The 17454-nt window shown below is 34.0% G+C and overlaps 2 protein-coding genes across 2 annotated transcripts; both read left to right on the top strand.

Annotated features, from left to right (window-relative positions):
• Positions 1-1120: 1120 nt before the first annotated feature.
• LOC125844727 (DNA replication licensing factor MCM2) lies at positions 1121-6787 on the top strand. The gene is made up of 17 exons (XM_049524057.1): positions 1121-1435; positions 1514-1692; positions 2419-2582; positions 2677-2866; positions 2994-3213; positions 3294-3501; positions 3582-3716; positions 3855-4046; positions 4145-4317; positions 4387-4575; positions 4685-4801; positions 5243-5327; positions 5415-5567; positions 5655-5780; positions 5888-6070; positions 6210-6371; positions 6476-6787. Exons 1-17 carry the CDS (start codon positions 1164-1166, stop codon positions 6593-6595), a joined length of 2868 nt encoding a protein of 955 aa, XP_049380014.1. The 5' UTR covers positions 1121-1163; the 3' UTR covers positions 6596-6787.
• Positions 6788-7275: 488 nt separating this feature from the next.
• LOC125844750 (uncharacterized) lies at positions 7276-13911 on the top strand. The gene is made up of 2 exons (XM_049524082.1): positions 7276-7723; positions 13143-13911. Exons 1-2 carry the CDS (start codon positions 7416-7418, stop codon positions 13606-13608), a joined length of 774 nt encoding a protein of 257 aa, XP_049380039.1. The 5' UTR covers positions 7276-7415; the 3' UTR covers positions 13609-13911.
• The last annotated feature ends 3543 nt before the right edge of the window (positions 13912-17454 follow it).

Genomic DNA, 17454 nt, shown 5'->3' with positions numbered 1-17454 from the left:
ACAATTACTAACATATATACATAATATAAAAAAATTATACAAATACCTACATATATACAATAGTATGAAATAAACAATATACAAACCTTACACAATTATATATACATTTATAGCACACAAAAAAATATCAATTAAAGCACACCCATTTTTATCGAATCATATGCAATTGACATAGTAATTTTATACAATTACTTCCAAATATACATGGTATAAGAATTTTATACAATTACTTATATGTATACAATATTATAAATTAAACAATATACAAATCGTATAACTTATATATATATATATATATAGTAAAATTACAATTTTTTAAATCAAATTAAAGCACACCCTTGTTGTCGAATCAATACACTTCATATATACAATCGTGTCACTCAATTTTTCGAGTGAAAAATTAGAGTAGAATTGCTAATACACAATTTCTCTAATCTTGTATAAAATAAAATAAAAAATTGCGAACCATTAGAATGAAGAAAACAAAAATAATTTATTTTTTAAAATTTCAATTATATACTATACAAATCAACTGTATACTTTCTTGCCGTTCAAAACATGGAGTTTCCTTAAAAGAAACGCTTACCTAGCGTTGAATATACAAAAATATTAATTAATCATATCCTCAGCCGTGTGAGGTTGTTATGATGTTTCTATCGCTATAGAACTCTTTTTTGAAAAAATATTTGATTTGGATGATTAGCTTGAATCATTGGATTATGTAAATTTTTGTTAACGTATTTAACGCTCATTATCCATTTATTTAAAAAATAAAATATTATATAAATTATATATAAAAAAACATTATCTACAAAATTAATGCTTCATAGCAAACTAAACTATGCTCATGAAATATAATTATATAAACTCTATACCTATAGAGCGTTATTTCATTAAATTTGTTTGCTATATATGAAATTTTTCAAAAAAAACTTATGTGCAAAGAGCTCTTATTGGGCAATAGTACTACCAAGACCATGTCGACCACCTCTCCTATTGGACCTGCCTCCGACATCGTCCCACTAAGTTTGGGGCCACATCAGTTTTCTGGCGCCAAATTCTCCCGCCAAAACAACGAGATATATAATCAGCCGCTCAATCTCTTTTCCTCTCCAAAACCCTACAACGCACAACGCCCGAGTAGATTGAGAAACAGAGAGAAAATGACCGGCGAAGATTCCAACGGCGATAGTGGTAGCCGCCGTCCGGCGGAGTCTCCGTCATCTTCCGATCATAGAAATGGCAATCCACCGTCTACTCCTGATTCTCCGACGTCAGTAGGATTCAACACCGATCAGCTTCCTTTCAACACTAGCCAAAACTACTCTGAAGAGGATGAAGCCTCTGTTGATCCTGATATCATCAGAGACGATCCAGAAGATGCTGACATGGAAGAGGAAGACGGAGAAGACCTTTTCAACGACAATTATCTCGAGTTCGTATTTTGATATTTCAGTTCTGACATTTCCACAGTTCAATTCGTTGATTTTTAAAAGTTTTGCTGAAATTACAGTGACTATCAGAGGATGGGTGAGGCTGACCAGTACGAGTCGCTCGGATTGGATGATTCCATGGTGGATGAAAGAGATCTGGATCAAATCATGGCAGATCGTCAGGCTGCTGAAGTGGAACTTGACAATAGAGATGTACATGTCTCTAACCGCAAGCTTCCTCAACTTCTTCATGATCAAGGTATGCTTTTTATTTGCCTCTTTATCGTGTTATTTCTTCATTTGATAGATATTTGAGACTCATTTACCTGTATTCCATACTTGTATTGTGCTTATTTTACATGTTAAATGCAATTTCTTAATTTTCCTTTCATTAGTTATTTGTTCCTCTTTTATTATTATTACTCTAGCTCACTCTTTGTCTCTTCCTTCTAATATCCTGGTATGATTCTACTCTCACATTTCTATTTAGTTTGATGTCTCCTGCATCATTTCTAGTATTCTATCCCTGTGGCTCTAGATTGAATCTTTCTGATGTGTTTACAATCTCATTTGATAGTTTAAGGACCCCCTCCCTTATGTAGTCCATATATTTAGATCAAGAGTTAGTTGTGACATTTTAATTAAGTTATACTATTGCCACTACAAAAAGTTTAGGGTCAGCGCTAACCCAGTCTTGACACTTTGACCAACTTTTTGTTTCAGAAAGACATGGAATGTTTTCAAATTTGTATATTTGTGTATAGGTGTTATGACATTGCCCCCTCTAACTATTTAGCGGCTGTAACACTGAACACTTGTGTTTTCATGAACCCCAAACCCTTAAGGTTTGCCTAACTTCTGGTAGGAGCTGATATATATGAATTTAACTTGTTTAGAATATTTGGGGCTGATGTGTTTTACTAATTAGAATGACTTCAGAGCAGACTGAAATCAAACCAGCTAACACTCAGGTATTTTGCTACAGATACTGATGATGACAACTATAGGCCATCAAAAAGGACTAGAGCTGATTTCAGAAGGAATTTTGATGATACTGATGCAATGCCAAGTTCGCCAGGGGCATCACAACGAGTAAACTCCAGCCAGGATGTGCCAATGACTGATCAAACTGATGATGATCCCTATGAGGTTTGTACTTTCACAGTAACACCTTTATACTAAGGCTAATCATAATTGAATTGCCTGAATATATCTCTTACAATTCTTTGGGTTTTCCATGCAGGATGATGAAAATGATGAAGGGGAGTTTGAGATGTACAGGGTTCAGGGAACACTTAGGGAATGGGTAACTAGAGATGAAGTCCGGCGTTTCATTGCAAAGAAGTTCAAGGAATTCTTACTCACATATGTAAATCCAAAAAATGAACATGGGGACTTTGAATATCTTCGACAGATTAATGAGATGGTATCAGGTAAAAAAGTTTCTGAACCTGTCAAGTCATTGCTGACCTTTTCAAGAATGAATTTAGTTTTACGAGTTCCAACAGAGATCTTTTATTAATTTAGATCTTCTCTAAATTGTTCATCCTTCATCTGCAGTTAATAAATGCAGCCTTGAGATTGATTACAAACAATTCATATATGTCCATCCCAATATTGCCATCTGGCTGGCAGATGCACCACAATCCGTCCTTGAAGTGATGGAAGAAGTTGCCAACAAAGTTGTCTTTGATCTTCATCCCAACTATAAGCAAATTCATCAGAAAGTCTATGTAAGGATTACCAACTTACCAGTTTATGATCAGATTCGTAATATAAGGTAATATCACTTACTTGCTTACTTTGGTTGACTACATCTAGTGTAAACAAAACCTTACTTGAATTTGTCATTCTTTGCAGGCAGATCCATTTGAACACCATGATTCATATTGGTGGAGTCGTTACCCGGCGATCTGGTGTCTTTCCCCAATTGCAACAAGTGAAATATGACTGTAACAAATGTGGAGCAGTATTGGGTCCTTTTTTCCAGAACTCATACTCAGAAGTCAAGGTTGGTTCTTGCCCAGAGTGTCAGTCAAAAGGACCATTCAGTGTCAATGTTGAGCAGGTAAACATTGTGTTGTATATTTTCCATAGAAAGAGAACTATGAAGTCGACAACTTAATTTTCTTTCTAAATCTTTTGCAGACAATATACAGGAACTATCAGAAACTGACACTACAAGAAAGCCCAGGAATTGTGCCAGCTGGTCGGCTTCCTAGATACAAGGAAGTGATACTGTTGAATGATCTTATTGATTGTGCCCGACCAGGAGAAGAGATAGTAAACTCTCAACTTTTTTGGCTTGTTTATGATAATTAATCCTAGTTAAATGAATATTTTGGCATGTGCATTACCGAGTGTTTCTTGAACTTTTCAATGACCTTGCTAAAGACAGACAGTGTTTCTTTCTAATGTCAGGAAGTCACAGGAATCTACACTAACAACTTTGACTTGTCCCTGAATACCAAGAATGGGTTTCCTGTCTTTTCTACCGTGATTGAAGCAAATTATGTTACAAAAAAGCAAGACCTCTTTTCAGCTTACAAGCTAACTCAGGAGGACAAAGAAGAAATTGAAAAGCTGGCCAAAGACCCTCGGATTGGAGAACGAGTATGCCCATGCGCCTTGTCAATTTTAAAATCCAGTTGGTCCTTTTGATTTGTAGACTATCTTAGCTATCTCTTTTCTCGTGTATTTTTATTCCACAGATATTCAAGTCCATTGCCCCGTCAATTTATGGTCATGAAGACATAAAGACTGCCATAGCTCTTGCAATGTTTGGGGGACAAGAGAAAAATGTTGAAGGGAAACACAGACTGAGAGGAGACATAAATATTCTCCTGCTAGGTGATCCAGGCACTGCAAAATCACAGTTCCTCAAGTAAGTATAAATCTAGAATGACCTCATTTTGAATCAATGAGTGCTGTAATCACCATACAACCCTATCAGGTATGTCGAGAAGACGGGACAACGAGCCGTCTATACTACTGGAAAAGGAGCTTCTGCTGTAGGGCTTACAGCAGCAGTACACAAGGACCCTGTCACTCGGGAATGGACCCTCGAAGGAGGAGCACTAGTTTTGGCTGATAGAGGAATATGTTTGATTGATGAGTTCGATAAGATGAATGATCAGGACAGGTATGCAAGTCTGATATCTGCACTTTTAGCTGGTCTTCCCTACATTGCTTGCTCGATAATAACATTCTCATGTTTCTTTCCTTTCTTTATTTTTATATGTTTTGTGTAGAGTGAGTATTCATGAGGCAATGGAACAGCAGAGTATTAGCATATCGAAGGCTGGCATTGTCACATCTCTCCAGGCCCGCTGTTCTGTTATTGCTGCTGCAAATCCTATTGGAGGAAGGTATAGGAGAACTAAATTTTGATGTTTTTAGAAATAGGATGATATGATCCTAACTGTAGACATTTCCTTCCAAGTCAATGTTACTATTAATTGGCTACCAGCTCTATCTTGGAAATCTAGCTTAATCCCTCTATTACAACTGCTGGGATTTCCACATCTTTCATGGTCACCAGATCTTGGATTTCTTTACATTTTCTTTATCTATGCATTAGGTTTAGGTTTCCATTTGCTTTTGTTGTATTGCCATAACATTTCCTCACTTTAGCTGCTACCTCACATTCACAGAATCCAATAGTTTTAATGTGCAAATACAATTTGGTAGAATCAAGCACTATACTTTCTGGAAGTCATTCCTCTGAGTTGCTTATGCTATGAAATTTGTCTTTTCCTGACATTTCTTCCCTGCTTCAGTTTAGTGACTTTTCTCTTAAATCCTTGTAGATATGATTCGTCGAAGAATTTCACGCAAAATGTGGAATTGACAGATCCAATCATTTCTCGATTTGATGTACTCTGTGTGGTCAAGGTAATGTCATTCTTTTAGAGCCCTGTCGATCTGGTTTAGCTTTTCCTTCAGCAACTTTTGAAACTGAAGGAAACTGGTTTTGTGCAGGATGTGGTTGATCCAGTCACTGATGAGATGCTTGCAAAGTTTGTTGTTGATAGTCATTTTAGGTCACAAGCAAAAGGTGCTACTATTGATGAGAAGTCATTTACTGATTCACGGGATGATGCCCGTGCCACTATGGCTGCAACTGATCCTGAGGTTACCCTTCCAGCTTATTTTTTTTACCATTTGTTTGAACTCTATGGTTTATTTTTTAAAATCTATATAAGTTTCTTTTTCCCACAGATAATTCCTCAAGAGTTGCTAAAGAAGTACTTAACTTATGCAAAGTTGAACGTATTCCCAAAATTACATGATGCGGATTTGGACAAGCTCACACAGGTTTATGCTGAATTAAGGAGAGAATCTTCGGTGAGATTGCCATTTAGTGGAGCTTCTTTCTTAAATTATTTAAAGTATGGTAGCTTAAGCTTTTTAGCAATGACACATTGTCTAATGTGTTCCATCTACATGTACAGCATGGACAAGGAATTCCCATAGCAGTGAGGCACATCGAATCGATGATAAGGATGTCTGAAGCCCATGCAAGGATGCATCTTAGACAACATGTTACTCAAGAAGATGTGGATATGGCAATTCGTGTCCTTCTGGATTCATTTATATCAACCCAGAAATTTGGGGTGCAAAAAGCATTGCAAAAGGTAATACAATACTATTAGCACTCTACCTCTTTGTAGCTCATGTTAGGCCTACATAAGACATAATCACATTATTATATTCATATGCCCCAGTAATAGTTGTCGATATGGACATTTGAAATGGTTTTGAATTTTGCTGCAGAGCTTCAAAAAGTACATGACATACAAAAAAGATTTCAATGCTATCATTCTTCACCTCCTACGTGGCCTTGTAAAAGATGCACTGCAGTTTGAGGAAATTGTTTCAGGTTCTGCTGCCAACCTAGATCATATTGATGTGAAGGTTGAGGAGCTACAAAGCAAGGTAAATTATACTGGAAATCCTCTTTATTTATGTGATATTGAAGTATGATATGTTACCTCCCAACCGTTGCCTAATGAACATCCCATTCTCTAAAATCATTGCAGGCACTTGATTATGGCATGACTGATCTCAAAGCATTTTTCTCAAGCAATGAATTTACTAAAGCAAACTTTGAGTTGTACGAGGATCAGGGTATCATAAGACATCGCCTTCCAGCTCGATGAGTTATGTATTGTTTCAGATTTAGTCATATGGCTGGTTAATCTAGTTTTCTTAAATTGTATACAAATGAATGCAGAACTCTGAGACGTTCTTAACATTTGATCAGTTTTAGCTTCTACAAGGAAAATTTGTTGTTTGCTTTTTGTTGTACTTGTATTACAGATAACTCAATTAAGTTGTTTCAACAGTGAAAAGATCCTTTAATATTAACAATTGAGCCAAAAAAAAATACTTGGGTTAACAATATTTTGGTAACATTCGTTCAACGTTAAAGATGATAATTATCATCCAAAGATCTTTTAGGTGCTTGTTTTTATTAAGATAGAGACATCTCCACTTGGATATCAAATCTGATTTTTGGTTTCTCATATTTTCAGTGTGCAACTTTACTTTTTAAAAAGAAATTAAAGGAGCAAGTCTTGTTCATGGGATAAATATGTGACAGACCTATCAATCCAATGCATACATTATATCACCTAAATAGTAGACAAAGAATAAAAAGAGTTTTGAATTGTGAGGTGTAATTGGTATAGTACCCCTTCTAGTTGGGAGTATAATTGCAAATTCATATTAAATGTTTGGTAAAAAACTTAGTTGGAAATGGTCATAGATTTTAATTATTTTTTTTGTTTCTCATTGGTGAATTAATAAAAGGGAAATACTACTAATTAGGTATCCAAGGGCATCATATTTACCTAAATTAGTATTGCAAGAAAAAGATGTCCTCATAGAAAAGAAAAATAATACTCTAAACAAAAAAGAAGAAACAATTTGGGGGAGAGAGTAGTAGTAGCAAAAAGGGGGGGATTGTTGTGTGAAATTATGGGTATGAAGAGATGGGTAACGATAGCTGTAGTAGTAGCGATAATGGCATGGATGAAAGGATTAAGCAGCCAATTGGGTTTCGAAAAAGAGGCAGCCATTGAATGGTTAAAGCTAATGTCTGATCGATTAGGAAATTGGGCGATCCCTGCTTATGTGGCTCTTCATACAATTACACTAGCTCTTTGTCTTCCTTATGCCGTCTTCTTTGAAGCTGGTGCTTCTCTACTTTTTGGCTTCTTACCTGCTGTCTTGTGCGTCTTTTCTGCTAAAATTCTTGGCGCTTCTCTCTCTTTCTCCATCGGCAGGTAAATCCTTCTTCGTTTTGTTACTTTTTCTTCAAATTTCCAACAAATGTTATCTGGGTGTAGGAGTAAATTAAGAATATATGTGGATTTAATTTTTCTTAAAACGATTGTAACTTTTTTAGTTTGGATACAGCTCAGTTCACTGTTTTTTCTTCAAATTTGGGAGTAAATTAGTTATTTCTGTACGAATATATGTGGGGCTTAGATGATATTTAGTTTTTTCTTTAAAAAGATTGTCATTTTTAATGGAAAATCAGCTGACTTCACTGTTATTTTTTTTTTTCAAATTTGGAAGAAATATGATCTGGGTCTGGGAGAAAATTAGTTGTCACTGTAGGAATATATGTTGGGTTCAGATAATCTTTAGTTTTCCTTTAAAAGATTGTATTTTTTTAGTTTGCTAATGGAAAATCAACTGAGTTCACTGTTATTTTTTTCAAATTTGGAACAAATGTTATCGGAGTCTGGGAGTAAATTAGTTATACTTGTAGGAATATATGTGGGGTTTAGATAATCTTTAATTTTCCTTAAAAAGATTGTAATTTTTTAGTTTCGGAATGAAAGATCAGCTCAGTTCACTCTCAACATTTCATATTATTGAGAAAAAGGGGATTGTGAAAGAGAGAGGGTGAAGTTATGGGATTGGGGAAATGGGTAACAATGCAGTGGTGGTAGCGATAATCGCAGCGATGAAAGGATTAAGCAGCCAATTGAGTTTCGAAAAAGAGGCAGCAATTGAATAGTTGAAGCAAATGTCGAATCAATTGGGAAATATATGTGGGGTTTAGATAATCCTTAATTTGCCTTAAAAAGATTGTATTTTTTTTTCAATTTGGGAATGAAAGGGACTCGAATAGAGCAAAAGGGATATAGAGGATTAATATAAGGAATTTGGGGATAATTTGCCTTGAAAAAACGATTGTATATTTTTAGTTTGGGAATGAAAGGGAGTAAATAGAGCAGAAGGGATATAGAGGATTTATATAAGGAACTTGGGGTTAATTTCCCTAAAAAGATTGTACTTTTTTTGGTTTGGGAATGAATTAAAGGGAATCGAACAGAGCAGAAGGGATATAGAGGATTAACATAAGGAATTTGGAGTTAATTTGCCTTGAAAAAGATTGTACTTTTTAGTTTGGGAATGAAAGGGACTCGAATAGAGTAGAAGGGATTTGAGGATTAATATAAGGAAATTGGAGTTAATTTGCCTTAAAAATGAGATACTATTTATTTTGGTTTGCTTATGAAATGGACTCGAATAGAACAGATTGGGAATTGAGGATTAATGTAGCGAAATTGAGATTGAGGTGTAGTTGTTTGATTGATTTAACAATAGATACTTGAGAATTTGTTTGCTGACTTCACAGACTATCTGGGATTTCAAATTTTATTTGACAGCTGAATTGTACATCTCGTCTCCTAGAAATGGTAGATGATTCGTGATTAGGGGTGATTGTTTGATCTAGGAGACTAGATACTCATTACTCATGAACTTCTTGTTTCAAATTGTCAAGCCTACCTAGGTTTCTGAATTTCATTTGACGGCTGAATTGTATGTTTTTGTCTACAAGAAACTATATCATCTTTTTTCTCGTGAGTCCAAATGAGGAGATTGCGAAATATACCCCTTTATTTCTTTGGAGGGTAAGTTTATTACAGAGTAATCTTACTCTCGTTATGTTTCCGTTGACCGGAATAGTATGTTTTGTATTAGCATATTGAAAATTGAAACAAGTTAAACAAGCTTTCCTCTCTTTAGGCTCTGCAGTTCAATTAGGGTTAATAACATTTCCTAATAAAAGCTTCCAACACTAGATTAGTGCTTGTCTTTCTATTTGTTAAATAATACCAATAAAAATAATAGTAATAATAAGGCTTATCCCATCGGTATCCCCCCTAAAGTTGACACCAAATTTCACTTGGGCACCTCAATTGGACGATGTTTATTTTAAACACTTTAAGTAGGGTCCTATTATGTCAATTTGACACTTTTTGCTGAGTTGACATATTATGTGTGCTGCACTTGCTTTGAGCGCATGAAAGGCTTAATTTTTGTGATTTTTTAATTTTTTTATTTCTTTTTCTAACTTCTCTCTCCTTCCCCAAACTTCCTCCACCATCTACCACCACCTTGCCACCACCTTGCCACCATTGTATATTAACTTTCTCCTCTCTTGTCATTGTATATATCAACAAAAATAATTTAAGAAAGGACCAAAATATGTCTACATCATATATCTTCTTCATGATATCAAATTTCTCCACCTAATTTTTCCATAGTTTCATTGTCGGAAAGTTCTTTGAATCCTTCAAATGCTCATTGGTCTATTTTCATCTTTCTCTATTTAAGTTATTTCTTTCCAGATTCAATTTTTGAAACACTAATTTTCTACTTCTCAAAGCTTTTAACTTTTCTATTTTGATGAACCCATTTCAAGTAAATTCATAAATAGATCTGATTTCATCATGGATAAAAAATTTTTGGGTACTTCGAAACTTTCAAAACGAGCAGTTCCAATGGTGGAGGTGATTGGATAAAAAAAAATGATAAATTTGAATAGGGATGGCAATGGGGCGGGGCAAATGCGGGGCGGGTGAGGTTTTGCCTTATGCGGGGCAAGGCGGGGTGGTCTTTATGTGGGTGCGGGGTGGAGCGGGGCGGGTTGATTTTTTTCAAAAGAAATTTAGTGCGGATGCGAGGGGGGTTAACTAACATTAGATATGAAATTATGAATATTCACCTATGAAATCAGTAGATAATTTGAGTGTAGAAGCATAGCGAAATTTTATTTACTTTTCCTTTATATGTTTGTCATTTTCCTTTTTTTTCTTTTATTGGTATCTCAAATGTCGATTTTCCTTTAAGTTTAAAAGTTCAAATATGTGTTGCTTATCATGTAAATCTACAGAAAGGAAATGGCAGAATATTGATTTTTTTTTTGGATCCTATACAATATATAATTATCAACATTTGCTGGATTTTCAAGGAGTGCTAAATCTTTTTTTTTTTTTTGGGATATTGAATGCTTATGTTGGATAGTGTTTGTTTCTGCTGAAGCAATTTCTTTTACCAAAATTTTGAAGTGGTGGGAATATTGATACTAAATGAATATTGCTTATCGAAAAAATAAAAAAAATGTGAATTTTATATTTAATATCAAATTCAGTTTTTAAAAATAAAGAAATCATGTGGGGCGGGTCTATGCAAGGCGGAGCGGGGCGGGTTGAAAATGAGAATTTTTGTTATGCGGGGCGAGTTAAACTCTTCGCGGGTTTGCCCCGTAACCGCCCCGCCCCATTGCCATCCCTAAATTTGAAGGATTGAAGAGATGGTGGTGGTATGATAGTTGGATTATGGGTATTTGCTTATGACCCATTAATTATAATAGGTAGATTTGAAGAAAGAGATGGTAGTAATGATAATCTTCAAAGTTGAAGAAGAAGGTAATAGTGGTTAGAGGAGGAGGAGATGTGGAAATGGTGGAGGAGAAAAAGAAAGGTGTTGTAGATTTTTTTCCTTTTTCTTCTTTATTGAAAATTAATTTTTAAAGTAATTAATTAAATAGTTTTAAAATAGGTTTTTATTCATAATATATTTCTTTAATAATTATTTTTTATATATATGCCACATGTCTTTATTTAATTCGCTTCTTTGACACGTCATCAGCGTGTGTAATACACACATCTTATATATTTGGCTGGTTGTCAAAAAAGTGTCAATATGACACAACGGCCCCCTACTTAAGGTGTTTAAAATGAATAAGGCCTACTTGAGGTATCCAAGTGAAAATTGATGTCAACTTTAGGTGGCTACCGATGGGTTCAACCTAATAATAATAATAATCTCAGAAGAAGCTTGTGGAAGTTAGGTTTGTGGGAATTGTACTATGACAAGTAATCTCTTTTTCTTGACCTATACAAAGAAAAGAATATGTTTTTCTTGTTCTTTATTTATACGCCAGTATCATAGACAACAACAACTATGCCTCAGTTCCCCCCAAAAAAATAGCATAGACAAATATAGGAATTAGGGCAGGTACAGAGAAATATGTAAGAATCATCACCACCTTCATTAGGAGATACAAACAAATGTCAATCCATGTCTTTTTTGCCTGGACTTACTGATGAGGAGTGTAGCTTATAGTACTTTCTGAGATGATTTGCAGCTGACAATGCCATGCAGCTGAGATCAAGATTTCATTCTTTTCAGATATTGAAACTTCACTTACTTTCTACTATAAAGACCACCATCATTCAGATTCTGGTTACAGCATAGTGAATCCTTGCAGCTGCTGCTAATTCTGTTGGACAGCTAAAGGCATAGTTTTTTTTGTTTTTTTTTTGAAAATTAGTAATGTTGTAGACAGCAAAAGGCATAGTTGCCTTGCTACATTTCTGTATTCCTGCTTCATGACAGTTGTTTTTAGAATTCTTTCCCTGATCTTATATTCCTTAAGTAATACCTCAGTTTCTAATACTCGTAGTTGAGTTTAGGGTTAAAATGTAGATTGAACCCATATCTGAAGCAATATTATAATGAAAGTACCTAGAAGAGAGAAAAAAGGGTTATTGTAGGAAAGATTACCTTGTAGACAAATCACTGTTGTTTCACTCTGAGAGATCTTTCATCTTCCCCAAATCTGACATCCTAATACCTGGGAAATGTGAAGATGGGGGTATAATATAAATTTGTTTACAAATGGTTGATTAAGCGTGCTAAATTAGACCATGAAATAATAAAGTCAAGTAGGCAAAGATGTTGTGGAATGGATATGTAATACATTAATTCGGTTGACTGTTTGAGGATGTATAAATGAGACGAAGAAAGTAAAAGTGGGGACGTGATCAGCTTATAAACAACTTAATTTACAGCTGCAGTCAAAAGCATTGTGTTTAAGTGGAGAAGGGTAGAGGGGCAGACCCATTGTTCATTGTGTTTTGAACTGTGCACCATTGACCCTCGGAGATTTCTCTGTTATCAAAAAATAGAAAACAACTTAATTTTTAAGCAGATGAACGACCTAATTTGGAGGAGTTGGATATGGTATTGGCATGAGAAGAGGTTATTGCCGATTTGGCTACTTTCTTTCCATTAATTGAAAACCACAAGTTACAGATTAAGCTAGAGAGCTCAGCCTTTTCTGTTATCTTTCACTCCTATGGACAAAGGAAATTATATTCTAGTCGTTGGATTTCAGAATAACAGGTGACGAGATGGTCATCTGTTCCCCTTCCCCTCTTTTAAGCTTTTCTTTCTGCTTAAGCGAAATAAGCGTATAGTATCTGAGGAGGTGTACATTTAAACTGTTCAGCTGAGCACACTCTGCTTTGGTTTGTGAAGTTATAATTTGTTAAATGTTGTAGATATTTCTCCCTCTCAGGATCCTGACATTGCAATTCTAATATTATACTTCCCCAGGTTTGTGTTTCGCAGTTCCAGGTCTGCTATTGGGTGGGTGCAAAACAACAAATACTTTCATGTGCTTTCAAGGGGTGTTGAACGAGATGGATGGAAATTTGTACTCCTTGCCCGTTTCTCACCTATACCTTCTTATGTCATCAACTATGCCTTAGCAGCCACCAATGTCAGGTTCTTCCTGGATTTCCTACTTCCAACAGCAATTGGCTGCCTGCCAATGATCCTACAGAACACATCTATTGGCAGTCTAGCCGGTGCTGCTGTATCATCCGGCTCTGGATCTAATACATCCAATTTATGGTCATACATCTTTCCTCTACTTGGTATCTTAGCGAGTATCCTCATTTCTTTGCGGGTGAAAAAGTATTCCAAGGATATCTCAGTCGCTGAGACAGTTCCTACAGACGATAACGACAACAATAGATTGACCGAAAGGAAAAAAGGAGAAGACTCAAAGAAACAGTAATATATCATCTATAGGTTTTGCATTCCTTCTTTCCCTCTTTAATGTCCCCCTGATGGTGGTCGAAAGGTAGGGATTTATCGAGCCATGGCTGACATAACCCGTGCTCCCGTTGCAAAGGAAGAAAATGAATTGGGATGAGAGCATGGTGTTTTTTCAAAAGAAGTTGATAATTTATTTTATCTTCCTACATTATGGTTAAGAAATTTGATGTTTGTGTAGACAAAATCAATTCTTGAAATCAAAGAGACACTGTGACTGTCATTATAGAGATTTAAGCTTAATGGATAAATGGTTTATATTCTCTCCTTCACTATGCATTTTGGTTTACCAAGTAGAAATTAGCTTGAATGCTTTATTCATGTAGTTTCTTGCTTTTGTTATCGGTTATCATCTGTTGTTTAATATGTTTAGGTGATTGCACTATTTTGCAATTGTTAATGTTCCTTGCTTGAATGCTTCCGATGTTCTCTTCACTATCATTTTCCTTTTTCATTTCCATTTCGATTTATTTTACTTGAGTTGAGGGTCTTCTGGAAATGGCCTTTTTACCTCCACGAGATTGGGGTGTAAAATTTGCATACATTCTATCCTCTTTAGACATCACTTTGTGGGATTTTACTGGGTATATTATTGTTGTTAGGTTGAAAGCAGCTTGAATGATTTTTGAAATGGTGCAGCATATTATTTTCTTTTTGTTTTAGTTGATTAGTCAAGGTGGAGTCTCGTAGATATTCTAATAAGATCTCAAATATCTGGAGTTTATTTTTGTATATTATATGGATGACCCGATCTACAACCAAACCTATGAATGAAGACATGGTCTCTCTGGATTCCATTGAATTTCATAGATGGAATAACTTCGACCTAGTCAATTTCTTTCTTACCACATCTTTTTAAACGAAGTTTTACCATATGACCCTTATTGTAGGTACTATTGCATGTTAATTGAATAGAGATATCAGATACTTGAGATACCATTCCTTTTGTTGCGATAATAAAAGGTTATGGGATGAATTCGTGCATAGTGAAAATTTAGTTTACCAGACTGTCATTTTTCTTCCGTGTGGGACCTCCTTTTTAATTAATTTTTGGCAACACATAAATTATGTTGCATATAGGAGTAATTTCCCTAGATAGTCACCCATGTTTAAGAAATTACCTAGGAATACACTTATGTTTGTTTTAGGACTACAATATCACCCAACTTTGCTATTTTCCTCAAAATATACTTGACACAAAAAATACATTATCTCTCTCCTACTAGGATGCCATGTCACATTTTTTAATTTATTAATAATATTTTTTTAATTCTTTAAATGACAGCTTGTTTAATGTATCTATAAGAGAGCATTAATCCATTCTCTATGAAAATCTAGCTACTTCAATTTTATAGCGAAAATCTTTATCCTATGTTTCATTTATAAGTATTTGCCATTATATCCATACAAAAATTTAGTCTTGCTGTCGAGGAAAAAATTAAACTAGTTACTTGAAGCTGATGAAGAAACAATAAATTTAGTTGAATATTTAGAGATAAACTAGATATTAGGAACATTGATATATACACAAACTATAAACATCTGTTGCTTGTTCACGGTAAAAAATCAAAGATTTCTTGTTCATGGTAAAAAAAAGATTTTTACACAAACTATAAACATTTGTTCAAAGCTTAGGCAGATTTAAACAATAGAAATATCCGATTAAAAACAAGCAAGCAAAAAATCCCTAAATTTTAAGAAAATTACTCCAATATCATGTTAAGTATTCAAATTATTTCACAATTTACACTTCAAAAATAAAAGAATCAGAAGAAAACTTGAATTTTACCTCGTGGCGATTTCTTTGGTCGACATAAAAGGTATACAGCGGCTCAGGAGACAGTTCCTTATGCAAATTCGTTAATTTATTCCTTGAAGAACCGGAGGAAGCCATATATTTTCTTGAAGAATCGGAGGAGCTCATATTACAGTTCCTTATGTAATTTTTTTTACTGAATATAATATATGGATTGTCTAAATTATTTTTAAAAATTGTTAATAATAATAAAAAATAAAAATAATGTGGCATGGTATTCTAGTAGGAAAGAGATCATGTATTTATTGTGTCAAGTATATTTTGAGAAAAATAGGTAAAGTAGGGTGATCCTAAAACAAACATAAGTGATATTCCTAGGTCATTTCCCAAACATGGTGACTATCTAGGGAAATTAGTTACTGGCAACACATAAATTATGTTGCATATAGTTAAGACAACTTCAAGTAAATAATTAGCACCCTGGAATTATGAACCTTCTAATTGCAGAAAAAATAATGATGGAGTATTAATTAATTGATGCCATTTTAATGCTTAATTAATTGGTTGAAGCAAATGTCACACTAGCACATGAAGATGTCAGTCTTTAATTAATCCATAAATTAATCCATCTTTTACTCCCTTTGTTCAACAATATGTCTTCATTATTGACTTTGTACAACTTCTTAAAAAACTATAAATAGAAGGGTAAGTTTACTATAATATCCTTTGAATATATTTCCTCTGTTCCTAATTACTTGTCCATTTTGACAATCAAAAAATGATAAATCTTTTTTACATATTATATCATCAATTAATTACTTTGAAAAATGTAGAAATTCTTGAAAATTTCAAGTTTTTAATTCATCCACTTTATAATTAATAGGAGTAAAATGGTAAACTCAATATGTCAAGTATTGTTTTCTTAATAGGCGTGTCAATTCAAAAGTGAACAAATAATTAGGGACAAAGGGAGTAATAAATACAATGTCTTAAAAATGTAATAGAGAAATGACTATAATTAATGATAAGGGTATATTAGGAACAAGTGTAAAATTATTCATTAATTTCATAAAATGAACAAGTATTGTTGAACATTCCAAAATAATATAGTGGACAATTATTATTGAACGGAGGGAGTATCTCATTAATTACTTTCTTGTTGTTTTAATTAGGCATATATTGATGGACTAAAACACTTATTTTCGTGTTAAGATAATAATGTCACTTTATTTTATGTTAATCATGTGACCGTTGCAAAGAGCAACTTGTCAATTACAAGTTAGGTTAGCTTCCATACAACCTAGTCAGTCTAATTATTATTGTATAAGATTGCCTTTTTAAGTCTTGGTTGTATGTTTTTATAACACAAAATTTCATATTCAAGTCTCAATTTTATTTATTATGCCTTGTCCAAAACAGTACGATGTGTGACATCCTAGTCAATTTTTTTGTTACTTTAGATAATCGATTGAAGATACTTAAAAGTTTCTTTCTTTTGAATGACGACCTAAGTATAGAGTCTCGCTTCCACTCCAATCTCATGTGTTATATCATTATTGAACTTGCATTTCAAATATTTTGTCTTGATTCTGTTCAATTTGAACCGACCTTTAGACTCTAGGATTTATCTACAAACCTTTATCTCTCTCATTAATCAAAATTATGTGATCCGCAAATAATATACACTATGACACCTCAGCGTGGATTCATTACATCAATGCATAGATATATATAAATATTTGTGTTCATGTGATATGTGTTGTTGGTATAATTAGTTGGCCAATGATATTTGCATCCATGATGCTGCATTAAATAGAATACTATATTTTTTATGGATATTCCCAAATTAATTATGAAGTGGGAGAAAGCTCTCTGATATATTATGCACTTAATTAAATGTGATTATAATTAATTATGTCCTATTGTAATAATTCTATGTATAATATATAGTTGCCTGATCATGTGCCTTGGTTACAACTATTGCCAGACTTGGCACATGTCATGTGCTATACTACTGATAATTATTCATTTGAAAACTTTGGTTAAAAGTAT

This window comes from Solanum stenotomum, chromosome 11 (genome assembly GCF_019186545.1).
Source record: "Solanum stenotomum isolate F172 chromosome 11, ASM1918654v1, whole genome shotgun sequence".
In the NCBI taxonomy this organism is placed as follows: Eukaryota; Viridiplantae; Streptophyta; class Magnoliopsida; order Solanales; family Solanaceae; genus Solanum; species Solanum stenotomum.
This window is presented reverse-complemented; position numbering and strand designations above follow the sequence as displayed.

Bases quoted from the DNA above. Each gene is read 5' to 3' on its own strand.
- LOC125844727 (XM_049524057.1), top strand. From the start codon at position 1,164: ATGACCGGCGAAGATTCCAACGGCGATAGTGGTAGCCGCCGTCCGGCG. The intron at 2,583-2,676 runs GTTTGTACTTTC...TTTTCCATGCAG, and splicing joins CTGATGATGATCCCTATGAG to GATGATGAAAATGATGAAGG. The intron at 3,214-3,293 runs GTAATATCACTT...CATTCTTTGCAG, and splicing joins GATCAGATTCGTAATATAAG to GCAGATCCATTTGAACACCA.
- LOC125844750 (XM_049524082.1), top strand. From the start codon at position 7,416: ATGGGTATGAAGAGATGGGTAACGATAGCTGTAGTAGTAGCGATAATG. The intron at 7,724-13,142 runs GTAAATCCTTCT...ATACTTCCCCAG, and splicing joins CTCTCTTTCTCCATCGGCAG to GTTTGTGTTTCGCAGTTCCA.